Source organism: Cebidichthys violaceus, unplaced genomic scaffold (assembly GCF_023349555.1).
Source record: "Cebidichthys violaceus isolate CVI_PGR_0920_01 unplaced genomic scaffold, fCebVio1.0.p SCAF_1, whole genome shotgun sequence".
NCBI classification, from domain to species: domain Eukaryota; kingdom Metazoa; phylum Chordata; class Actinopteri; order Perciformes; family Stichaeidae; genus Cebidichthys; species Cebidichthys violaceus.
The window spans coordinates 8226981-8253740 of NW_027176262.1; the positions used below are offsets into that span (position 1 = coordinate 8226981).

General features: G+C 42.6%; 1 protein-coding gene across 6 annotated transcripts; it reads right to left on the reverse strand.

The window, feature by feature from the left end:
• Window positions 1-843: 843 nt before the first annotated feature.
• Window positions 844-26431, reverse strand: trip12 (thyroid hormone receptor interactor 12). 6 transcript variants are annotated; one of them, XM_068709154.1, is made up of 42 exons: window positions 26344-26431; window positions 23006-23152; window positions 22463-22588; window positions 21364-22151; window positions 17652-17757; window positions 16104-16240; window positions 15784-15867; window positions 15487-15582; window positions 15248-15399; window positions 15109-15144; window positions 14909-15004; window positions 14721-14813; window positions 14475-14636; window positions 13989-14057; window positions 13686-13851; window positions 12375-12492; window positions 12075-12231; window positions 11600-11669; window positions 11062-11290; window positions 10796-10914; window positions 10387-10594; window positions 9961-10061; window positions 9623-9797; window positions 9354-9495; window positions 8937-9128; window positions 8675-8826; window positions 8390-8547; window positions 8131-8204; window positions 7801-8000; window positions 6098-6225; window positions 5831-5982; window positions 5537-5679; window positions 5239-5395; window positions 4923-5021; window positions 4694-4808; window positions 4319-4473; window positions 3939-4103; window positions 3653-3817; window positions 3430-3543; window positions 3170-3264; window positions 2935-3038; window positions 844-2358 (listed from the first exon to the last, which is right to left on the reverse strand). In XM_068709154.1, exons 2-42 carry the CDS (start codon window positions 23101-23103, stop codon window positions 2162-2164), a joined length of 6093 nt encoding a protein of 2030 aa, XP_068565255.1. In that variant the 5' UTR covers window positions 23104-23152; window positions 26344-26431; the 3' UTR covers window positions 844-2161. The 6 variants fall into 6 exon arrangements, with proteins under 6 accessions (XP_068565255.1, XP_068565249.1, XP_068565216.1 ...); XM_068709148.1 differs by having other exon boundaries at window positions 11600-11672; XM_068709115.1 differs by having other exon boundaries at window positions 11600-11753.
• Window positions 26432-26760: the final 329 nt, after the last annotated feature.

Sequence of the window (26760 nt, forward strand, 5' to 3'; positions counted from 1 at the left end):
TCCATCAGACTCAAGAGTGGATGGTTGATTTACAACCTCAATTTATTCAGTTTAAGGAGTTGCATGTTTCTGAGAGGGGTGGTTTGTTTCAGTGAGATCAATAAAAAGCCCTGGTGGTTGTTAATGAGACGGTGGCCTTACACTGCAGCCTCAACTTTCCCCATCTCCATAATGAGTCCTCTCAAGATGCAATGAATCTGTCACCTTACACCACTGCAGCCAGCTCACTGAAGCTCATGGTGCTGCAGCAGACTGCTAACTCTGAGTCTGATGCTGGTACACACACACACACACACACACACACACACACACACACACACACACACACACACACACACACACACACACACACACACACAAAGAGGAAAAGAACAAAAAAAGGACTATGTCTGTCTCAGAATTTAGATTTGGCTCGTAAAGTTGAATATTCTATTATAAATGGATGAATCACTGTGTAGTTAATTATTTCCAACACCTACACACATTATGCAATTTTAAATCCAAGGCTAAGCTTTCTGTTGTTTCAGAGTTTGGGAACACAGAGGTGGTAACGATGCAGTTTAAGAGGCCGAGTTTAGTTAAACCCTGCTGAGACCTAAAGGGCAACATTCCATGTGAGCTGAAATAATGACCCTCGTCACCTTCCCCCATGGCCACTCCCCTCATCCTGTCCAGCTCTGGATCAGAGTGCGTGAAGATTTGGCAGAATTATCCATAACAGATTAATTAATGATCAGCTTTACTGAAAACTGTCCAGTATCTAAAAAGTTCAACCATCTGTGAAGGATTCATAAGAGCAACACGGCGCAGTGATGGAGGGGTGGATAAATAAATGAACAAAGATGAGTCAAACAGTTACTTTATTTATGTTCAGGTAAAAACATGAACCTGATGCAGTAAATTATTGCAGATCTTAGAAACCAGCACATGAACGATTGGGCCAGGAGAACATACAGTGGCGCCCTCCCCTGGCCACAGACTGCAGGTGCACACCACGGTTTGTTCCAAGCCAGCAGTGCAAAGAAAATAATAATTATCAACTACAGCAAGAAATAAAGACAATATAGAAAATTAAAAAAAAAAAAAAAAAAAAAAAAAAAAAAAAAGGTAAAGCAGACATTCCCACCTCAAACAGGGTGTGAAACTGCATATAAACTTTATTCCGTAAATGAACTTGAAATGCTATCTGGCCATGAAACGATAAAATGAGACCAGCCAAATTTTTTTGCCCAGCTACATTATGTGTTGAGGGTTGCTCAGAGCTTGGTCTACCAAGATAACCCTACACATCAGGTAGGGCCCAACAGAAAGACACTAACTATCAAAATAAGAGCAAAACAAAATTTCAACACATTGGTTACAACTCTTCATTTGAGCTGAAGCTCTCTATTATAAAGGAGGCCAGAACACAATCTCAACATGGGTAGAGGGGAGAAAGAAAAAGATAATATACGCTCATCACTACCCGCATTCAACCAACGGCAACTCTCCTTTTTCCACAACTTGAAGCAAAAGACACACGAGGGGGGGGGGGGCGAACCGAAATGCAACACACAAACTGGGGTCAATATAATACAGAACAGAATGCGAACAGACGAACTGAGAGGAAGAGACATGAGAACAAAGAGCTATTCTATCAAATGTGTAGAATGAGCAAAGTCTGCAAATTTGTCTGTACAAATGATCTTTGGAGCTAAAGTAAACCTAGCTTGCTCGATGGATCCCCCCCGCCCCCCCATCCCCTCCCCCTCCCCTCCCTGACGCCCAGTGACGTTGTCCACCACTCTGGAGAGGAGACATCCCTTTTTTTAAATATCACATAGCAATGCAATTTAAAATGTCACCCAGATGTTTTCATCTTTTTTTTTTCCTTTTTTTTTTAACATTACTCAACTACTGATATAAGTTTTACTCTCTCTTTTTTATATTTTAAGTTCTGTGAGTCATGGAACACTTCTCCACTGGTTTTTTTTTTGATGGTTTTTTTGAGAGACCGGGGGCAGCAAATATATATTTAAAGTCTTAATTTTTCTGCAAGCTGCTTTCTCTAACAAGAAGGCCGTACATGTAGCCTTGATGTATGTGGTTACAAAAAACTAAGAAGGAAGTCGTGATTTCATCAGTCGCTGTAGAAGGCATTTGAATGTGAGATGTGGAGAGATCAGGAAAGGTGGAAAGACTGCTGGCCCTCACGGGCCGCGATCAACAGTTTCTCTCGCATTATGTCTATGCTGGAGTAGTCAGGCAGCTTCAGGTAGTTGACACAGGTCATGACCGAGGGGAGGAAGTCATCCGGGTTCTCTGTCGACTCGAATGTCTTCCTCACAATCGTCAGAGGGGGATTCAGGCTCCGGAAACCTGAGACAAGAGCCAGATGACGGACAAAGTTACAGTAGAGACATGAGGAGAGCTAGTTAACGTTAGCTGTTAGCTTCCAGCTGGCAGCAGTCTTTCTTGGCTAAATAACGGAGCCAACGATGAACTTAATCAGACATGTAGGCCTATTGTATTGTCAGTCATTCCCATGCTTGCTACTCAAAGTAATCACAGTGACAGAGTCCCTCTCTAACAGTCCTGCTTATAACGGAGCTAACAGCTAACATTAACAGAGGTTGCATTTAGTTACATTACAGTGCGTTCAGGTTTCAAAAAGTAACATTTTGTTTTGTACAGCGATAGCATGATGTGTTCAAATGTAATCTCATAAAATGTAGTTTTGGTGAGGTGTTCTCATGCAAATAAACCCTATATATGAAAATAAAGTAAAAGGATAACATTGACATTTTTACTTTTTTGTGTCCGATTGTCCAAATCCCTGTTGATTTGATTTATTTTTAAGTAGACCTACATTTTCGGGCAAGTAAAACACCTCAACTACTTCAAAAAGGCTGAAAAAGCTTAATGTCAAGTGTTTGTGTTTGTGAGGTGACTCACCACCAACAGGCAGTCTGGGGCTTCCTGTGACAAACTGCAGAAAGAGTCTCTGCTGCTCGGCATCAAAGCTGCTCAGCACCTCAAACAGGAACCGTACGGCACGGCTACAAAAACACGGGAGGAAACACAAGTCAAGCATTTGTCTCGAGACAAAGGTTAATAAGACAGACGTTATGTAGAGAGGCTGCACCCATATCTAATGGTGCTCTATTAGAAATAAAGAGTTCGGTCTCACCTGTCATGTGTGTAGCCGTGGTCCGGTCGACAGCACTCCATCAACGTCTTGACGTCCCACGTCTCTGATTTACTGCCGCACAGCAACTGGTCGAGCTACAGCGGGAAAGGAGAGGCAATGAAGGAACTTGTGGACCAACTAATATTTCTATTGAATTTTGCATGATTGTTCAAGAGTTGATGTAGCTTTTTTATTGACTGAATCGTACTGTCAGTTGCGATGATGGGCTGGGATGAATCAAAAACAGCAGATGTGCCTACCTCCTCTGGATAGAAATACTGCAGGTGATGCAAGGGGAAGACTGATTCAAAGCCTTCCCTGAATGACTCAAACTGTCTGGACACTCCTTCATTTAGAGTCCAGTACACCACCAGCTGGAGGGAGAAAAACACGGAAAAGATCAGCTTTAAGAGGAACAACATCAAGACAGTCACTCTGTTTCATACTTTTTGTCTATTTGTGAGAAAAGACTATTTCACATACCCTGAGGTACTCCTCCAGGTTGTAGATTGTGACCGGAAAGTCTTTGCCACCCTTTTTCAGCTCAATGTTTGGGAATCCTGGAAGAGTGAAGTCCAAACTCAGGTCTTCCACTGAGCAGCCGTTCATGTTCAGGCTCTCCAGGGCCTGCTGTAGGGTCTCCCTCGTCTGATGCACACAAACAAAGAGACACATTACAAAATATTGTATTTCAGGACTACAATGGAGACCAATGATGGACTTTTAGATGCATTCATGGAAACAAATGCATGAAGTCCCCGTGCTTCACCTGTGATCGGTCCTGTTCCAACCTCTTCTTCTGGCGAATAATATCCTCCAAGTGCTGGATGGACTTCGCCACACCGGGGTCAATGTTCACCAGGTCATGGGAGCTGATGGACACCTCGTGCCGGAGCATCCACTTATAAAATGGCAGCCCCAGAGGCAGGTCCAGCTAGGAGAAGGAGCGAGAGGAAAGTGGTTTAGAAAGTCAGTTAAAATGAAAACATGCATGAAAAGCTATGCAATGTTTTAAATGATGAAAGATATATTAGGACCAATATTTGAAATAATGTATCCGACTGCCAGCAGACACCTTGATTATGCCTGAAAGCTCTGAATGCAACAGGTCTAAATAAGAAAAATAGAACAGAAAATAGAGGTGGTTACCAATCTGAAGTCCATAATGGCTTTGGCCATCAGCTTTCCTAAGAAGCGGAACTTCATTTTGATTTTGGCTATGTGTGCTGGTTTGGTTGTCCTTCCGAAGGGAACAGCAAACAGTCCTTTGGAGCTGAACATGTACTTAGTTCCCTCTTGGCTTCCTGTTGGGGCAGAGACATAAGTATGGTCAGAGTAAAATCACTATATATACACACACACACACACACACTTTCACCAAAGATCAGTCCGGGACAAAGAGCTCTTTATTTAAAATAAGTAGATTTCACTGCGGCAGTGTCTCACGTTGTGAGTGAAAAGTAAAAGCCAACACTAACATGACATGCTTTTCATCATATTCTCTGCGAGTCTGAAGCTTCGTACCTTTAGGATTGGCCAGTGTGACCTCTTCGCCCCTCCACAGGCCGAGATCAGCCCGCTGGAGCTCCTGAGACACCAGAGCGTAGAACTCCAGAGTGGGGCCAAGACCTGTGCCGACCTGGAGGAAGAGTAAAAGATTAGAATCACATCTATAAAAAAAAAATATATATAAATAAAAGCATTTTATTGGACCAAAGTGCAAGTCATCCTTTGGTTTTAACATAACAGATACCTCGTTCTCATACTGAATCTCCAACATTGCCCTGGAGCTGCCCAGGTCCTGCATCACAGACTCGGCCTGTTTCAGCAGCTCGTCGCGGTTTATCGTCCTCTGCAAACACAAGACGGAGGAGGAAAGAAATTAAGTTTAAACCAGAAAAAAAAGTTCAAAGAGCAGTCCTTAAAAACAGAAAAAAGGTACCAAAATGTTAACATTTCAATAAGAAAAAGATCCCAACAATCATAAAAAGGCACAACACAATTTAGATACACTGTGTACAATAGATGGCTTACAGTACAACTGTTCAATATAACACAAAATATTGTACCTTCTTCCTGTCGAGACGTGGAGCAACTCTGCTGTCCTGGGAATCTGATTGGTTGATCTCAGGGTTTGTGTCCAGTAAGCGCTGCATGGCTCTGTCGCGATCGAAGGCAGTTACGTAGAACAACATCTGCCGGGTGTCAAAGGGGAAGAAGAACGGACTGTAGAGAGAGAAAGTGTATGTTAGAACCAAGTAATTTTAGCCAAAAATCAACACAAATATTACTTCTGTAGCCAAGATACAACACAGGTGACAGATACAAGGCCAATTCCTCCTTTTGGTCTTAAGTATGAACATTTACCAGGTCTTTCCGAGCTCAATGAGCCAAGTCGGGATGTTCCCCGTCATGATGACCAGCGGGTCTTGCAGCTGACGGTTAGCTTTAGCGGTCAGCTTACTGTTGATGAACTCACTGGTCGCCATGATTTCCTTACACACAGCATTCTGCAAAACAACCAGAAATATTACATATCTTCATGTTACTTACTTACACACACACACACACACACACACACACACACACACACACACACACACACACACACACACACAAGTCGCTGCCTTCCTCGTGTGATTCTTCAGGAAAGAGACTTACTTCGTACAAGTAGAACCAGTATCTACTGATTGAGTGCAGGACCCTCAGCAGCAGGTTGACTTCTAAAGAGGGGTCCTCAAAGGTAATGGTCTCTGGAGGCTCTGAAGTGAGGTATGTCTCTAAGGGGTTGATGACACTGGGACACACGCCATCTGGAAGAGACAGGAATTAACAGTAGTAAAGATTCAGACTTGTAAGAAACAAACAATCAGAAGCTGTGTGATCAAAACATGTGCTTCCTTCACTATGAGATATTTAGGATCCCACCATGCCACAGCTCATCCTGCTTCTTGGCGTTGCGAGGAGAGGTTTTGGTGGGAGCAGTCTGGGCTCGACCCCTCTTTCCACCCACAGCGTCTTTGCTGCCGTCCTCGTCCTCTCTCACGGGCTTATACCTGTCAGGAAGAAAGAAGGGACGTTATGTCTCTGAGTGCTTGACGAGCATTAGCGCTGGGCGGTATACCGGTTTTAATTTCCCGTATGTTATTAATTTTTCATACACCGTCATAGCCGAAACAACTGCTGTAACTCTTCAACAGGCAGAAAAATACATTGTTCGCCGCGAAGAGCACTACGGCCGGAGCTAACGCTAGTTGTGTATTGAGTGGGACCCCTAAGTTATGATTATAACACAACAATTAATAACCCACAACTAACACTCTTTAACAGGGCAAAACACCACGGCACACAACAGTTTGTGACACACAAACAATTTGTAACACTAATAATTGTACATTTATAAAATTACACCGCCGAACGGCATGCTGGGTACAGCTAGCTAGCTAGCCCGTTAGCTGGTTTGTTAACAGCTGGGAGAGGCTCCGTCGCTACAGTAACGTTACATTAAAGAACAGAAAAGAGCGATGCAGGATGAACAAAGAGAGACCAGAGATGCACCAATACAATGTGTGTCCAAGAGAGGAGCTGTGTCTGCTGTTTGGAAGTTGTTTTCGAGGCCGTCAACCAGTAACGTTAGCGCTAGTGAAACCGTGAAGCTAAAGGGTCAGACGTCGCTTGAAGAGGCATTTGCTCGAGGCACTGAATAGGACAAGGAAAGCAAGCGGTGGAGCGACATTACGAACGCAATAACGATCCACCTCTGCAAGGACACGGTCCCGCTACACACAGTCGAGAGAGACGGGTTCAGAGCAATGATTAAAACACTGGATTCAAGGTATGTCTTACCGGGGCCAAACTTGTTATCCCTACATTATACGAACAACACCGACGCAAGATGGAAGTCGTCCACTTTTCTACAACAGTGTAGGTCAGTTTATAGTGTTTATACAACCATCTTAACATTTTTAAAATGTAAGTTTGGTTTTTACTACGTTGCAGTTTGCACAATAAAAATTGTTTACATTCTGCAACTGTTTCATGCATTCTGATTCCTTCATATATTGTAACATTTTGTGGGGCCAAGCAAACCCTCTAGTAATCAAAGCCTTTATACATGATGACATTAAAATGTATTTAGATTTTATGTACTCCTGACAGTAGAGTAAGCCACTTTAAACCTATATAAAAACCCAGTCATGGGAGAAAAAAAATACTGCGATAGAATGTGAAACCGCCAGAATCTTAAAAAAATACCGCAATACAAATTTTTTGTCATGTGACAAGACTCTCGGTGTACGAACATTTCAAGGAGTAAATGCACTGAGGTCAATAAGCACTTGCAATTCCAACTGTTGGTGAGTATGTGTGTTAATCACCTACTGTGTACTCCCCACTGCAGAGTGTATATTAGAATACATTGAAATAAATCACCACTAGCAGAAATGATGATATACATTATTTATATTTCTGTGACCCTTCAAGGACTGACTAATGACATTCAGAAAACAAATCCCCCCCAAAAAAACATTGCTCTTCTGTTTCAAAAGTGGCAGTGAAGGTTAAGAAAGTTGGAAGATGCACAAAAATAAGTATAAGTAAAGAAACAGTTAGATTTAAAAGAAGCATTTTACCATATTGTGTGCGTTTTGGTCCAGATTCCAGCTCGCCCAAGTGGGTTCGCCTCATCGTCTGTCGACTCCCTTTCTTCCTCTGCTTGGAGACTGTACTGCCGTACAGCCTGGTACACAGTCATGTTGTATGGCAGCAGGTGGTCACCGATGTAGAACTGTAGTCTGTGACGCACACTCCCAGAGTTCAGGAACTGTGCCGCCTGGGTAACCAATGAATAACATATGTGATTTATTGATAATACTGACGCGGTTGCAGGACTTAGCTGTCAATAGGATTAAGGGTGTACGATTGAAAAATGGGCCTTCTTTGGCATTAACGGTATCACGTACCAGGGATTCATCGATTTCATCATCTGAACCGTCATCATCGCTGTCTTCATCCTCTTCTCTGATTCGGCCGTAACCTGTACAAACAAGATTTACAGTTAGCAACCCAGCTAAAGAAACACTGAAAGACCCATTTTAAGAGCAGTTCAAAGGAAAACATTTTGGCATTTGGATAATGTGGAGGAAAAACAGGTGCCATAGGAGAACTCCCGGCTGATGGTGTACTAAAGGAGGCACATGGTAATCTACTAGAGTCCCTCACCTCTCACAACAAGATATCTCTCAATGGCTTGCACCAGGGCCAGGGGGTCTATCTTCACAGGGCCACCTTTCCACTGCTTAACGTTAGTGCAATCTGGGTGTCTCTGCAGCTGACACTTGAGCTGATGTGTGTTGAAGAACTTCAGTGCCTGAGAGCCCCTGGAAAGATGCATTTTAAAAAAACACATTTTAAACGTATATCAAACCATACAGTTTCATACCCAATCAAACGTGTTTTAAATATAAAGTTATTTTGATCAAAACATAACAAAATAAAGCCACAGACCTGCTGCCATTGCCGTTGCCACTGGGGAAATCATGCACTTTGACGGGGAACTGCTCCATTTGGCTCAGGCAGCTGTTCATTTTGTGCACCAGTGCCAAGTACGGGCCGTTCTCTGTCGGGTCCAGACGACCTACAGGCTCCATTCCTTGAACCTGCAAACCAAACGAGAGAAGAACAAAATCAAATTCTGAATATCTAGACTGCCAAAGTCATGAAAATCTTTCAAATGTATGGTACATTTGAAAACATTCAAGTCTCTCACCGGACAGCCAGCGAACACATGGAGGAACCTCTTGAGCCGCACGTCGCGGCTCAGCAAGTCCCTGTCGGTGTTGGAGGTCAGGTAGACCAGGAGCTGCTTCACCAGCCCACTGTGCTGGATCTCAAATGACGACACGTCAGATTCTGATACAATACTGGAGATCTCCACCAGGCACTCCAAACCACCGTCAACCTGGGAAACGGGAACAAAACACATCGTCAGATAAATGTGTCAGTGCTGGCGTACATCATTTTTAGTATCCATCTCTCTTAAGATTCTCCATCAGGTTTAACAATTTCTTCAACAATTTCAACTTAAAGGGCAACATCTAAAACAACAATACATATCCTTTAGTTTGTAGTGCATGTTATTATCTCATGCTTGCTGTTCAATAACAGGGGGGTGAGGATGTGTTACCTGCAGGTTGAGCTGCTCAGTGGCTGTGCAAAGTCTCTGGAGTACATTCAGTGCAGGGTTGCTGCCATCCACATTTTCAGAGTTGAAGTAGCGCTCCACAAACTTACTCGCCTGTTCTTTGATCCAGGCTTTTATTTTGTCTCTACAAACGCAAAAACAATTCACCAATTACATGAAGTAAACACACATTACCCTCATAATCACTGTTACTTAACATTACAAGAAAAAGAGCACAATTTGAATAAATGTGTAAACTCTCATCATCGTACCTGTTATTTGAAATTGAGTCCTTGGGCGGTGCCCTCGCCAGGCCACTCACTCCCGCTGTGCGTGAGGGCTCAGAGTTGGCATTGTTGGTCTGGGCTCCCAGCTTGCCCCAAGTCTTGGGATTAAGACTGGCCAAAAAGGATGATTTGGGTGACTGAGTACTGGTAGGGCTCTTGGCTGTAAAGAACCCAAAAGGAAAATTAGGAGGGTTATTCATGGTTTCAAAATATATCAAAGTCCACAAAATAGTATTTAATATGCCTTTTTTATGTCTCAAAGAGTGTCTAGTGGGGATGTTTAAACATCACACATACACAGGGAGAGTAACACTTTAACTCACCCTGATTGTCTACTTTATCATCATCTCTTGGGGGAGAGTATTTGGGCCTCCTGGGCCCTCTTTTAGGAAGCCGTTTCCTCTTCAGGACATCACTTAACCGTCTTGATGGAGGAGAAAGTAATTACTATAACACTCTTGGGGGGGGGGGGGGGGGGGGGGCAGCAGTATACATTGAGCATATCCGACATTATGTGTGTACTTATTAAGCAATGCACGTAATTTACTATAGTCAATTGAACTTGTGGAACTAATTGCCAGGCAATAAAATGGTTTAAAAACAGTTTTTCAGGTGATTCAACACAGGATGCAAATGCATTTTGTGTTAATGAGGATAGTTTCCAGTGTGGACACTAGCACTGTAGCCTCTATTAGAAACACATTTTTCTGTTAACAGGCAAACCAAAGCCACACGTGGCACACACTCACCCCTGTGGGCTGAGGTCCAGAGAGTCGTCCATGCTGTGCTGGAAGCTGGGTGAGCCCAGATCAGGAGTTGCATTGTTAGCAGAGGTGGTGGATGCCGTGCTGATGGTGGTAGTGCACAAACTGGCAGTACCACTAGGGCAAGCCTTTGGGGGACTAGTTACTAGAAAGCTCTCAGATTCTGACAGGTTCTTCACCTGGTGCATCACACCTGAGAGAGAAAGCAGAGGGACAGAAATTGTATAAATCCTTCAAAAATAGCACAATACACAGCAACACAGTGTTTGTCTTAGGAGGGAGTTGTAGCAGCGGAGGTGAGTCCTCTGCATCTTCAAAGCATGTTTGTCATGCATCTGTAACTAATGTAATGTATAGGACAGACATTTGAGTTTTCCATTGGATTATACGCTACCTTCTCTTCTAAAATAGACACTGAAGACATCAGGCAGCTTCTGCATGAGGATCTCAGCCATCTGAAGAGAACCCACTACAATCTTCAGGTCCTGGCTGGATAGCATGGAGGCAATGTGACTGTAAAAAAAAAATAGATTAAAGTCAAGCTACTTTCAACTCAAAGACTTACACCAGTAAAGAAGTTATTAACTTAATTTCAGGCAACCCTCTGAGCTGGTTTTAATGTCAATGTTAACAGTAATCCACAGCCCAGTGAACTGATACCTGGACACAGCATGGTTCCTCAGCACATCCTTCAGCAGCTCTGCATCAGCAAAGTAGATGATCCTGAGGATTGCTCTAAGGCACTTGTGTCTGACAGCAGGGCCGGCCGACGAGCTGTACACCTCATACAAGACCCCGAACAGAGTTTTGATAAAGCACTTTGCCAGCTCAGGGTCCTCCTTCATCAACTGGGCTCGTGCATCCTCTCGACGAACCTCCTGGTGACTCCCTGGAGAAAGACGGCGAACAGGTCAGGCTCATCTCCTCGACCACACAGAATTTGGTGACACAATGCCACAGAATTGCAGGCAGTAAATGTATGGTGATTTACCTGACCATAAAATGACAACCAATTACTGTAATTAACAATTCATTCTCCTTTCCCGATTACAGTTGCCATCCTACTCAGTAGAGTTGGCTAAAAAACATTTAGGACATCAGGCCCCGTCAGTGAGCGTTTGTGGTTCCTCTTATTTCATGATATAATGCTATGCACTGTCATCTTCACACAAATGGTATTTGAAAAGGTCTGCATTACCTGTATTAGGGTTGGCAAGAGGATTGGGTTTCCTCTGGATACCACGTGCTGTTCCTGTGTCTTCATTAATCTGCTGCATAGAGTTAAAGTCAATTGTGTACACACGGCCCAGGGTTGACAAGCTGATCTCATCCTCCCCGTTCTGGTGTGCTGTCTGCAGGGCAAGATAATCACCACCCCAACATCAGTTTTCCATACGGGGAAGCCCCAAATATTTGTGTGTGTAAATGTATTGAGAGAGGATGACGCACTGTAAATAGACTAGATGTTGTCAAGTAGTGTGATGCAACATTTTAATAGATTTAATCCATTATTCATCCGTCAGATAATTAACTTGTAGTGTGACGAGGTCCAGAATGACTGACCAGAAATATTCAAATACTGACGATGATTGAAATACAACACATCACTATGTATATCTCCAGCTGTTATGATTTCATATCATTAATACAGAATGTGGGTGATGCACTCATACCTCAATGATGCGGCTGTCAATGCGGTTGTAGGGGTGCCACAGTCCACGGTCATCCCTCCATTGCCAGATCGCTCCCTCCGTCGTCTGGGCGCTGCCCTTCTTCAGCATCACATCCACTGCAAAGATGCCCTCTCTGGGCAGGCAGGGCATCAGCTCGCTGGAGGAAGAAGAAGAAGAAGAAGAAGAAGAAGAAGAAGAAGAGCGGTTAACCATCAAGCAAATTGCAATATTTTTGCCATATTGCCCTGCATGATCTTAACCCACAACATACTGAGAAGAAGTCAGGCTAATAGATGTTACCATATGAGTGAGGTCAGTTCATAGAGCTCCTGGGGGCTCCGGGGTACCAGTTCAATCTGTTCCTGGCAGCTGCCGTTTGATGCGCCACACAAGAGGAAACGCAGAGTTTCTGCGATATCTGTGAGAAAAAGGTAACACAAAAAACATTTCTGTTGTTAGCTGCCCTGTTGCACCTTTAACACGTAATATTCTTTCACTTCTCCTAAAGGCAGTTGAGACCAAATGCTAAGCCAATTTTAGAGGCAGCCAATGAGATGAATACAGTCTAGAAGGTTCAAATGAAGGCAAAGATTTATCTGCTCGAGTTGAAAATGTTTTGAGGTGCAGTATAGCATGTACACCTGCACACACAAATACACGTCAGTTTATAGGTGCTAGCTAGCTACAAGCTACATTTTGTACCGTCATGGATCCTCATCACAAACCACACATTTTCCTGAAGTATTGCCACAAAATGCATTTTACTAGAATTGTGAAGGTGTCGAATATGTTAGCTCATAAAAAAAACTAACACAACTCATCAGTGTACGTTTGCTTTCTGACTTCAAATAAATGGACTTGTACTTGTATAGCGCTTTTCTTTTTTTTTTTCTAGTGTTCAGACCACTCAAAGCACTTTAACAACATTTAACACTGCATGTCATGTTGTAGGGGCTACCTTGCAAGGTACCTGCCCATCAGCCTAGCATTCATACACCGCAGGCACAGCCTCTGGGGGCAATTTGGCGTTAAGTGTCTTGTCCAAGGACACATCGACATGGACTAGCTTCTAATTTCCCTTTAGGGAGAATGGGACGAAACCAAATTGAAGCTCAAGTGTTGATTGGATTGCTATAACAACACTCAAAAAGGGGTTAGAACCACTTGTGATTGTTCAGTTCGTTCATTGATTGACAGCGAGATCAATCTGACCGTGAGAGGGACATTGGTGTTCCATCGGCACTGATGGGGTCTTTAAAAACGATTTTGATAATTACCAGTGTTTGCTAGGACAATAGGGGCTGAGTAACTATTAGCATAATTAAGTGGGCGTTACATTTGTAATATTTTGAAAGATTTGAAAAATGGAATAAAAACAAGTTTCCTTTGCTATTGTACACTAACCTTTTTTCCCCTGCAAAATATTTATCAGGCTGCACCAGCTGGTAACCATCTCATTTATTAAGTATAAGTGTCGTGAGTACATACAGTACCAATGTATAAAAATATGCATGACAGCATATGAGAGTGGCAAGGGTGTGACCTAGTGTGTGTGTGTGTGTGTGTGTGTGTGTGTGTGTGTGTGTGTGTGTGTGTGTGTGTGTTACTCACTCTGTTTCATAAGCTGGACTGCCAGGCAGGGGCAGTTAGAGCACATCAAGGAAAACATGCGCACAACCATGATAAACATCCCCGAGCTGAGCACAGGAGGGGTCACTACCAGCAGCTGCTGAATGTTGGTCAACAGGTCCCGTGACGCCACCTCCTGCAGCAGGTTCTGTTGATTGAAACACACACACACATGAGCATGAGCTGTGGAGTTGGATGGAAAATGGAGGAGATAATACAGGAATGGCAAAAAACACAAAAACAGCAAACATGGTATTAAGTCTTAAAAACAACTGAGGTACAAACCTCCTCGTGTTGAAAGTTGTCCACTAGTCTGGCGAAACAGAGGCAAGTGCTTTCGACTGACTTTTTATCCTGAAAGAGGTTAGTGAAAATAGCAATCAGTGAATCTTCACAATAGGTTACACTGAAATAAATGACTGAAGAACAATGTATGGAGGATATGATACAGCAGAGGATTAAACAGTGGCAAAGCTAAAGCTGTTGTGCCTTAAAAAAGAAAATTCAGGCTGTGTGAACGCAATCCTCCCAGTCATCTAAATGTGTACAAAAAAAGTATTCATTTCCTAATGATTGACCAACACACTATAACAGAAGTACGACTTCTCTAAAAAAACACTTGAAGTTTAACACTTTGTATACAGTTACTGTATATATTAGAAAAGCATATTTTTCTCTCCGTTTTTCGTAGTACAACCAGGTGCAATTTTAATTTCTTTTGCACAGAAAACACCAAATATGGATGAAAATTGAGAAATTGAAAAAACGCACCTGGTGTGTGAGTCTCTGAGTCAACAGCGGCAGAGAATCCGCAACAAAGTGGAACTCATCTGGCGTGATGCTCTGGCAGCAGTTGGCTGCGATGGCCAAAGCATTCCTCTGAGCATTGATGCTAAAGAACTCCAGGTAGAGGAGGCAGTCAGCGAGCCCACCCTGCAGGGGAAATAACATGATTGCTGTATATAATTGTGGCTAACAGAGATGGGATGTTTTCAGAGTGTGAAAAAAATCACTTACAGCCTGCAAAATGGCTTTGCTGTGTCGCCTTGACAGCATCTCCAGGGCCGTCAGGGCCTGCTCTGCTACGTCAATAAACTGGATCACCTGAAGCTGCACAGAAGAAGGTGAAACAAGGCATTAGCATATATCAAAAAAATCCACCGTTAACAAGCGATAAGGGACAGACGGAGTGCACGGTGTCTCACCTTCTCCAGGAAGACAGGAATAGCATCGACCACCACAGCAGAGGATCGAGGGAGCGCCTCCATCATGTAAGTGAGTGCACGAGAGGCGTGATTCATCTGTGTGCACGGATCAAAGGCATGCAAATGAGCATCATTAGAAAAATTAATGACTCACACAAAACACTACTACATTGACAGAGATAAAAGTTCCTCATACTCACAATATCAAAGTTATGCTCCATTTGTAACAGTGTAATCTGTGAAAAAGACAGTTGAGTGTATTAGTATGGGATCAGAATAGTGGAAGTCAAATATCAATACATACTGGAGAGGTTAATGACCAAACAAAGTAAGACTAACCAAAGCGGGCACCACACTCTTGACCGGGAATCCACCAAGTGTTTCCTCGTTGCCCATCACCAGCAGCTGGCACATCTCAATGGCAGCTTGGAGCTGCTGAGACTCGTCACCTGTGGCCTGCAGGCCCTGCAGTAACTGCTGAGCCTTGGAACCTGTGGACAGCGGGGCGGAAGGTTTCATCGGTTATTTACCAAACGTAAAGAACACTGATTTCAAGAGTAGGTTGGCAGTGTACTCACTCGCTCCACTGCCGATGGTCCTGTGAAACAGTTGTGACATCCGGGGTCCTAGGGGCCCAAAAAGATGAGGGGGGAGACCCCTGGCCTCCAGTAGGGCTATAGAGACAAAAACAGCAAAGTTTAGAGTGCAACTATACAAAAGGTAAAACAGTTTGTGTAATTTTTACACCTGAGGCCATAGCATTAAAAGGAACACTCGTACATTCATTCATGCAGACACAATATAGTGACATAGTCTACAAATGGTTAATCTATGTAGCGATTGACTGTAAAATCTTGGGGGGGGGCTTAATGTACCTTGAAGCCTTCCCATTTCAGAGTCATCCGACTCACTCTCTCCAGAGGTGGTCATGCCCACTGCTCCGGCAACTGAGCTTGAAGCTGGACACAGAGAACATATCAAATCAGATTTCATAGTGGAACAAGTTAAAAACAGTGAAGAAAGAATTTATCTTTCAAGCTGGTAGCCAAATTTCATAAAAAAATTAGACTATGAGGAAAAGCTTAAAAACCCCTGAGGGCTTGAAGAGGTTTAATTCCCATACAAGTTTAGTAGAAACATTCTGATCATTTGCTCTCCTACTAAACAGGAAATGAATAAGTGGCATGATGGGTACCTGAAGCCCCTTGTGATGCCTCATCGGTGCGAGCGGCTGACGAGTTGGCCCCGTCCTGGTTGTTGTCGGAGTCGGCCATTTTCTCCTGACGGCGAGCGTCGGCTGCCCCGCGCTTGCCCAGGCCTGAGCCCCGCCGACTGTGATACGAGAAACAGAGCGACAGTATGAGTGACAGCAGCGTAATCACAAAGGACAGTGCATTCCAAGTCAAATGGATATAGAGCAGTGGCACCACTGGATTTTCTGTTTTCATGCTGAATGTTAATAATATTGTTGATCAGACCGAAGTGCGAGATTGAAGACTAAGATGCACCTACACTCCTGTGGGACCTTGTTTCTATTGCAACAAATGCCTAATCTCTGGAGTAAGAAGAGTTCAAAGTTTAAGATGTTGGTTACAAGCCATGTAGTGATGATCTAAACAATATCCTTACTTATTTGGTGAAATAGCTTCATCACCTTAGTGGGGAAGAAGGGTTTTATATAGGAAACACAGGGTGAATTGCTCACATCCTACATTGCGTCATACAGCTTTCAGTGTGTCTTCACCATGAGGGAAGGCTACCGTTGCAGGGTCAAACAAAGCTCACAGGTTCCCTGGAGAGTTTTTGACTGCTATGGAGGTTTTTCTTTGAAGGGGTCCTTGTTCTGTCATCTTGCTCATGTGCAAAAGGATGTACATGCATGATGTGGGAGACGAAATGCATAGTCCTCCAAGTGGTTTCACACTATTCCACTGATCTACAGGTGGTGGTAATACACCAAGAAATGATGCAATGCGCCAGTAAAAACAGAGAAGAAGAAGACTGCAAGCTAAGTAACATGGCTGTAAACGCACTCAAGCCGATTGTTAGACCTCAAGGAAACACAATGAGCATAGTTGAGTAACACTGAATGTAAACATAACTTTTGTTTACAAGAAAACTCCACAGGGCACCTTTAAGTTAGCTCATTTGATTTTGACAAGCAACATTTTAAAGTATGTGATAGCACTATTCAACAATTGAATGTTCAGGACTTTGTTCAAATATCAGGTCAGACCATGTATCAAAAGAAAATCCTTAAAAAGAGAAAATAAAATAAAAAATACTGGGAGTAATAGCTATCACTGGGGTCAATGGATGGTCCTAATTGTGACAATACTTTGACACAGGAGACACATGACGAAATAGTATAAAAACAACCTTAAGATACCAGTGCTATATTAGCGCTATGGGGTTGATGTTGCTTAAGCTCTTTAAAGACATACTCTGATGCCAGTTTATTAGGTACAAACAGCTAAAAACGTATGCAGTCTTATACAATGGCCCTGCAATAAATCCAACTTACATTCAAGTTTTAATGTTCAGTTTTTGTTCATACAATGTTGTGTTCATTTTGGAGGGTATAGTTTGTGGAGCCGTTGTCTACAGAATTACACTGAAAAGTGTGTCTAACAAATAGTAAAGTCTACCCTCACTGGTGAGCACCAATCATGAAGTTTTAGACTGTTAGACTTTTTGTAAGGCATCAATATACTGAACATGAGGTCATTGCTGCGATCTGTACCTGGTGCTGGCACAGGAGCCCGTGGTCTTCTGGCGTGTGCTCCGCCGAAAGCTGGGGAGCTCTGCTGGAGGAGACTCGCTGCGCTTCTTAGTGGATTTCCTCAAACCTGCGGAGAAAAAAGGTGACATATTACCCAACTGTGGACCGGGTAAAAACACTGGCAGCAAGTTCTTCTGACCGGGATAAACTAACAGAAAAACATAAAATCAAAACCATTGTGCTATTTGTCATTTAGCTACAATAATCATCACAGGCAACACGTTTCAGAGAAGAAGAAGTCTTATTGTGGCACCATATCATGATTATTGGTCACAGGTCTGTGAAAAAGAGCAAAGACTGATGCTAAGTGTTACCTTTCAGTATAGTAAAGGCTCTAGTGTTGCCGGTTTGGAACCCCTGACTAGATGGGTATTAATAGTAACCCAAGCCATGGCCCTATAACAGGGCAACCTTCATGCTAGATCTGTGACTCATAATGCAGTAGTACAAAAATAAACATTGAGAAAGTTAAGACCAAATGAATTAAAGACATAAAAGCTATCATTTCAACGCGATCACAAATATTGTTTAGGCGTCCGTAACATTACTAATTCAACATGACCGAAAACACATTGTGCAATGTAAAGCCATACAGAATCATTGGATCACAGGCAAACATTGTAAACGCTTACTCACCATTAGAGCTGAAAGTAGAAATCTATGTGTGTTAAGAGTTATAAGCAGGCAGAGAGAGACATATGAAGTGCTTTCCTCCCGACAGAAGCAGTGTGTGAGTTCTTCCCTGCCCTCAGACATACCCCTGGTCAGCTGCTGGGCCAACAAGCTAAGCCAACTTAGGAGGGGTCTCTCCATTTTGGCCCATGGCACAGAGCCCGCCTCAGTTCCTATCCCCTCACCTATCAAGAACAGCCTAACCCCGCACTGACCTCAACAGCTCACCCACCACATCTCTACTGTAATATCTCGCTGTATCTAACCTAGTGTTCTGCAATGTTGCCTTCTTCTAATAAGGGATGGGTATCAAATATTAACCCTTTAAAGGGCTAACGTGTAGTATCTTGGTGGATCTATAAGCAGAAATGGAATTTTATATTCATAACTATTTTCATCAGTGTATAATCACCTGAAACAAAAAATCACTGTGTGTGTGTTTTGTTTGCTAAGGATGAGCCCTTCATGTCTACATAGGGAGTGGGTTCTCTGCACCGAGTCCACCATGTTTCTACAGTAGCCCAGAACAGATAAATCAGACTCTGGCATATTGCGTTTTTACGTTACCTGTGAGCCTCCGTAGTTCTCTGACACACTTCTGAGTCTAGAGTAAACCGTGGTACCTCCAGCCAGTCCGTCTTCTGTTGCTCCTGATCTAGTGTTACTAGGATATAGATGACCTTTGAGCGAGACTAACGGAGTTATCGCTTCACACCTGAATTAACTGGTTTTTAAAGCTACATGGCAAAGACAATTTTTTGTATTTTATATTTAAATGCAGCCCTTATTTTACTTGAAATGAGAGAACATTTATTTTATTATTAGATTATACATTATTTATAATTCATCCATTTCAATTTCAGAACTGACAATAAATATTGTTAAGATATTACTCAATTGAACTTTCTATTTTTGATTTGACAGTCAGTTGTTGACTACATACAGACGTCGATACAACTGCTAGGCTACTTCAATAATTATGGCACTAAATCATAGCCCAAGTTAGACATTACTGTGTCTCTCCAACTGGACCTGGTTGAATATTAATTGAACACCCCTGGTTTAGTTTGTGTTTAACACTGGTGCATTAAGTACATTTGGCTTATTTTTCTTTTCTACAGAAAAGGGATTTTACTGAGCCATGTATGGTGTATATGACAAAGACACTGTTGCCATTACCTAGTTTCACCACCAGAGAGCAACAACAAAAATGTAACATTTCCATAAGAAAAATTATTATGTTGCGAATTTATAATAGAGGTCGAGAGATTAATCTGTCTGGCTAATTAATTGGCGCAGATAGGACATTCTTACAAACTATCGATATCTGGGGAACTGGTATCTGATAATATCCAAAAACCTTGAGTGCATGATTACTTCTGGCGATACGCTGAGAAAATGTGGGCTAAACCTTTGCCGTCCCAGAGAACAGCTACTTTTTGTGGCGTTACTCATGACCTGCTTTCTGTTTATTTTTCCCCACAAAATATATCTCAAATATATTACACAACACTATCAGCTCTTTGTCCAAGTAACAAGACAGCTCTGTAAAATAATTCAGTCATGTTACCAAGAGTTCACACTGCCCCAGTTGTATGGGACGGGCATTTCAAGCAAAAATACTACCTGATATTCACTGGGGACTATTGGCTCATTATTATTCCCAAGCATAATCCCAAAAATATCTTAAAAAGATCAAAATGCTACCATAAGTAGAAACACCTGAACCCTTAAGACAAACTGTAACGTAACCCTAGCGTTGTTCTAATACTATACGGAAATGCCTCCGATACAGCCTAAAATGCTGGATTGGGTATCAGTGAGTATGCAAGTCTATGCATCAATCCGATGTCACGTTATCGTATCATTCATTAGGTCATTTATGCTACACAGGAGCAACAACAGGAGTCGTACGTCATACCTGATTGCATGTGGAACACTAAACAGATATGTGAAAGAAGCAAGTTGGCTCACTTGTTAACCACTTCCTTCATCAGCTCCAAAATCGATGATGGAAGGAACTAACAAGTGAGCATCTAACTTCCTTCACATCTCTTATGCTAGCAAAGAGTGGAGCACTAGTCAGAGCTTGCAAAATTGGAAATAATTTAAACTGGAAAAATCCCAATAGTAAAATGGAGATGTGTTTTTAATGGACTGGTATCTTATGGGCCAATGCGCAAGTTCAGGTATCAGAGTTGGTATCGGAAAATGTTGTTGGAACATATTTACATCACTCAGGATCTCTGCACTAACAGTATTCATCAGTGCGGCCTGTGGATTAATGGTCATCACTAGACTATAGAAATAACGCCTTAAAGACTATCTTATTGAGTGAACAGCCGTATTTATGCAATTAGCTATTCTCCAATTTCAGGCTACTGGTACTTAAGTCTGAAATCTGAGCCAGTTGAACCGCTCAGTGAAGCCCACACTCACCACATGTGAGCTAGATAAGCAAGTCAAGACACACATGCAATATTGTGAGCAGTGTCATCAACTGCATTTATATATGATGCATGTTCATCATATGAGTTTAGACAGATGTCTGGATTAAAGGTTTTGGCTGTGTCCAAAATGATTCCCTATTCACTATATAGTGAACTATATTTACTTTATTTGACAATTTGATTTCTAGGAGTAAAGCGTTTATCTGCATGGTTTACCTGTGGTGGATGTGTGATGTAATGGATCTCAAAAAGGCAGCAGTTACACTAAATATACTAGCTCCCAGCGGTGAAGAGTACGGTTTTGTAGTGGATGCCGTGACGCTGCTTAGATCACAGGTCATGTGACATTTTGTTATAACCTCCGTTCAAGCGCGCAAGAACAATGTGCTGACCCCTCAGTCTTGTTATACAATTAGAAACCCAATAAAACAAACCCTTGCTGATACTTCCGTTGCAGCATGCTGTAAAAGAGAGATCAGCTCAGACTGTGGAGTAAAATGAGCATTTCTATTACCCACAGAGGGGCTCCATACACAGGTAATGTGACTCACTTGCTAGTTTAGCTTGTAATCCTGATGGCCCAGGTTTGGATGTCTCAGTCTTGGAGGATCCGGGCAAGGACAGTTTGGGTTTTGGCAGGTTAACTTTGGGGTTGAAGCGCGCTGCCCACTCAAACTTTGACGAGCTGGCGGTTTTAGCCTGCTCCTTGTCTCGGGTACTACGGCGAGGGGAGGGGCTTGAAGCGGAGCGAGAGCGTCGTGCCTTGGTCTGATCTTTTCCCTGTTTGACTCGGGCGCCCTGCGTGGTGGCGCTGTTGGGGCCTGTGGTGGAGGAAGAGGAAGAGGTGGAGGCAGAGGAGGAGGAGTCCGTCACGTTGCTACACCCAGCTTTGGCTGAGGCGGCTGATTTAGACGCCAGCTTGGTGGGTTTTGCAGTTCTGCCCTCGGTACGATTGGGGAGGGACCCAGCGGCGCTACTTAGACCGGGGAGGGAGTCCGCTTTCTTCCGTTTCTGGATTGGTGAGGCCCCAGCGGCCCCGCTCTTCTTGCTCTGGCCTCGACCTGACAATGCAGGTACCTCTGAAGCAAGTGGCCTCTTCTTGGACTTAGCCGGGCCTTTCTTGGTCTCTGAGGTATTGTCTCTGGGCTGTGGGAGCGATTTGGGCTTCTTGGCAGGGGTCGGTGCGAAGGTGCTAATTTGATCAGGAGCCTCGCTTCGCTTAAGCCCACGGGTGCCTTCGCTCTTTGACTGGTGGCCGGGTCGTTCTTGCTCAGATGTCCCAGCAGCCTCTGGCTCGTCTTGCAACACAAATGAAGCCACGGACAGAGTAAGACCGCTTCTGCCAAGAGGGACAACAAAAACACCATCTTATAAAACTCCTCAAACTGTGAAATGTGATTTAATTACACGCCACATTCATTGTACTCTTTCAGATTTAGAACAAAACCCAAAACGTGTACGATACTGTATGTTTGTCTTCATTGTGAATTTTACTTAATATGACACTATTGAATACGGTACACACACAGACACACACAGACACACACAGACACACACACACAGACACACACAGACACACAGACACACACACACACACACACACACACACACACACACACACACACAGCACCAAGTAGAGAGGACGGGTACCTTCTTGAGCTGTGGCCTCTGGACTGGCCAGTGGCTGAGCTGGCTGTGGCTTTGGAAGCCTTAGAACTAGGTCTTCTACTTTCAGGTGGGGAATTTGCTTTATGTTTTATCTGCTCTGACTGCAACCTGTAAGGTTGGAAATTAAAGAGCAAAGGATAGTGTGGGTTTCTGTAATTAAGCCACATTTATAAAAAAAAGAGCCCTGATCAGTCCGCAAATAATTTTGGCTGACATTGACTGCATATCCTCTTACTTTAACACATCTGGAGGAGCAAGAAAAACAGCTAAACAATAGTTAAACATCATTTTACTATGCTAAAAGAACACAAGATAAGCTTCCAGTCTAAACAAATAATGCAAAATGTTTATATTGGCCTATGTTGAAATTCAAATTAACTGCAGAGAAACACCACCCATGACCCAAATACGTATATACCTCTACTAAAACAAACCTCATTATTTTAAAAAACCCTAACTAATGTTCCCCACAAACCATGATAACTGCCTCTTACTTTGAATTGAGATTTAAACTAAAAGACTCACCTTCCTGCGACTGTGTGGTCTTGTGGCTGGGCCGCAGCAGTGTTCCTCTGTGAACGGCGCAGTGACCCCCCTGGATTGGAATTAGGCCGGTTGGACATTGGCACCTCTCTCCTGAAGGGACATACCCTTTCTAGATACTACCATTCACTGCAACAAAAGAGAGAAAGAACATAAGAATACCAGCAAAATGCAATGGCTTTTATCTAATCTTTCCAACAACCACCAGGTTATCTGTGGTTTAAAATGAGTTGCTGTGCTGTGGGTGACAGCCGATTGAGCGTTTGTACCATTAAGCTCACCTCTCTAGCCCATTTGAGATGATCAGGGGCAACGACTGTCATCAATTTTCCTAAGATTGTGTGTCACAGGTTACAAACTCACACCAGAAAACTACCGACAAATCCCATCACTGACACTACTTGTCATTTAGGCACAAAAACAGGCTGCCACAAAGATCAAAAGCAAGGAACCACACAACTCAGTTGATACAGTAACCATTGTAGGATAGTTTAAGAAACTATATGGACGGTAGTTTTTCTATAATCAAAAATATTTCATTAAGTCACTAATGTGTCCTCAAAAACAAAAACTAGAGAAATCCACACTCAGTTTCTGTTCCAAGCACCATCTCACTATCCCATCTGCAACTAAATGTATATTTATGTGAACCACTTACAGAAACTCACTAAATGACCTTTAAACATCAACTCTTAGAGTGTATATCAAATCACAATATCATGGTTTTAAGAGACGGCACCTCATAAAGAAGTTCAACAGTTTTGTATAATGAGTAGTTTGTTTTGGACTGCTAATCATACTAACCCCAAGTATACCTAACTTGCATTTTTTTTTTTAAATGTACATACATTTGTACATTTAGCCCATTGACAGGAGGGACAACTGGCATCAATTCACCAGATAACCATCATCATCAAAATTCCTTTATATTATGAATACACCAACCAAAGATTTGTTTGTGTAATAATACGAAAGATCAGACAAATTGAAATAAACCTAACATTGGGCAAACTGCAGATCAAACAATACCACAAAAAAAGACAATTCAAAGTTAAAATCATTTTAAAAATTAACAACAGTTGTTGATATTCCTTAAATGACCAATACATTTAGATACCTGACCAACAGAGCTTGTTGATGGAGTAATCATTTCCGTCAGGGTGTGAAAGAAAATGTCTTATACATATAAAGAAGTTTAATTTATAAGTAATTATCATCAGTCAATAACAGGAGGGTGCTGACAACAGGAGTGATTGATATATTTTGAACACACACACACACACACACACACACACACACACACACACACACACACACAGCTGAATGATTGAATCAACTCCTAGACAATGACTAATGATTTGCAACCTAAATACTTTTCTTTCATCCAGAAAAAGAAAGATGACCAATCAACCCATTTCGTTATAGTTTAAATCACGAAATCACTGATAATAACATACGCCACACTTGGCAAGCTCACAGGGCCATTTTAGGCCTTCACTGACAGTGCATCCTCGTCTTTGTTTATTCGTCCCTTCTGACAACTGGTGCACCACACTCGCGTATAATGTGATTAGTTAAGCACATCAGATGATCGGCTGCTCGTAACACTCGCCGGTAGGACGTTTCTTACACTACACCATTAAAACAAGCAAGCCAGTGTCCAAATTTACACCCATGATTAACAGAGGCCTATATTTCTGACGTAGTTCTCTATCACCACCGACTTACGTTAGCATGTTTAGCCACTCACGTCTTAGCTAAGTCCCATACAGTTTGACAGTGGCTTAGCCGAATACGTGTAAAATTCCAAAAAGCGAAAATTGTCCCGCTGAATCTTCACTTTTACGACAAGAAAATGCTAAAAGACTAGATAGCACAAACCGGAGACTCGCTAGTTAAAGTTACGTTGGCTAACAGTGGTTACATGGAAATGCGTAGTCGGCGTAACGTTACCGGTCTGTCTGTCTTTAGCCCCCAAAGTAAACGCATTGACACATTACAATAGCTAAAAGCTACCTTGTTGTGGTTTGAGACGGTCATTGTGTTTATTCAACGGTTAAGACCAGTAACCGTTAGCTTAAGTTAACCCAACTTAAACATCGAAAATGGCAGCATCGGTAGGTCCGTCTGTCGCAAGCGGTTTAACGTTAACGTAATATAGCTAGCAGGCTATAAGCTAACTTGGAATTCTGACTGCCATGACACACTGGTCTGTGTTTGGCTGTCGATCAAGTTTGAAGAAAAAAAAAAAACATACATGTCTCGCACGCAAGTTAGCTCACCTTCTATACGGTTCGATGAGATGTTAAAGTCAATAATACACAACTGTCAAGTCGTTTGGTAACTGGCCACATCCACGTATCACTCTTTTAGGAACTGTCAAACGAATGTTGAGTACACAAGTATAGCTAGCTAACGTTAGCTAGCTATGGGGATCACTTGTTTTCTAAGCTGATTTAAGGCCAATGCCTGCTTCACACTACAGCGCTGGCTAGCGTTTTAGCTAATGTTAGCCAGACAGAAACAAGTTGGCTACTAACAAGCAACGTGTCAACAAAGTATATACTTCCTATTTCGGTAAAAACGAACAAATTAACGTCAAGCATCCAATTTAGCTAAGTAGCCTATCTTGGCATGAATAACAAGTATCGATGCTAACTATTAGCAAGCTAATGCTAGCTTAGCCAAATAAGATAGCGAATGTTTAGTCAATGACGGTTCACTCGCGAACAGTAGGCTGACAAATATAAACACTTGGCTGTTAGCTTGGGAAGCTATTGTTAATTAGTGAAGATAGCTGTCCGGCTGACAAAAAAATACTGACCTTAGCAAAACTGAATTAGCTACTGCAGGGCAGTTACGTAGATGACGTTTAGCGTTGTCAAATCAAACAAGAGCATTATTGCTATTACCAGCTAACCTTGGCAAGCGAGCTAATTAATATTAGCGAGCCTTGTTGTCGCTAGCTAACGCTTTGCCAGCTCGACAGAATGCTAATGGGATTCCTTTGACAAACAACAGCCTCGTTACAACACACGGATTCAGCCTTTCTGGGAACAATTTTATAACATTTTGTCAATATATTAACAATTTGTCTAGCTAGCAGCTAGCACGTTAACGCTAGCTAGCAAAAAAAGAAATGGCCTCTGATACCTTTTAGACACAAAAAAACAGGAAAGCAGGAACGGGATTCGAGATATTTTCGCAACACTGAGTCATAATTCCTTCGATGTTTTTCGATATTGAATAATCTCGAAGGTCCGAGTGACTGTTGGCCGAGATGTCACTGAAAATGTCTACCTTTTGTATAATGTTGTTACCTATTTGTTCCAGTGTTGTAGTTGTAACAGACAGTGCACCAGCTCCTCTTTTCTCTCTCTCTACCCCTGCTAGTTTCACATCAGCTGAGGGGGCCTACAACTGCAATATACATCCGCGTGATTCATCCGCTGAGGGACTAGTTAAGTCTACTGCTGATTTTCAGCTTTCAGCATCTGCTTGTTTTTTAGCCAACGATGCTGCTGCGAGCGCTGTGTTTTGCTCTTTAAATATACGACTAAAGGGTCTTCAGACAAAATGCGCTGCATTTTTTGGGGTATCAAATACAACGACTGCAACACTTAAGTCATTGGTGACATTAGCTTGTATCAATCCGCTGGGTCGTGACCCCCCCCCCCCCCCCCCCCCATACACACAAACATCTTTAAAAACACAACTATAAAATAATCTGATGTCCA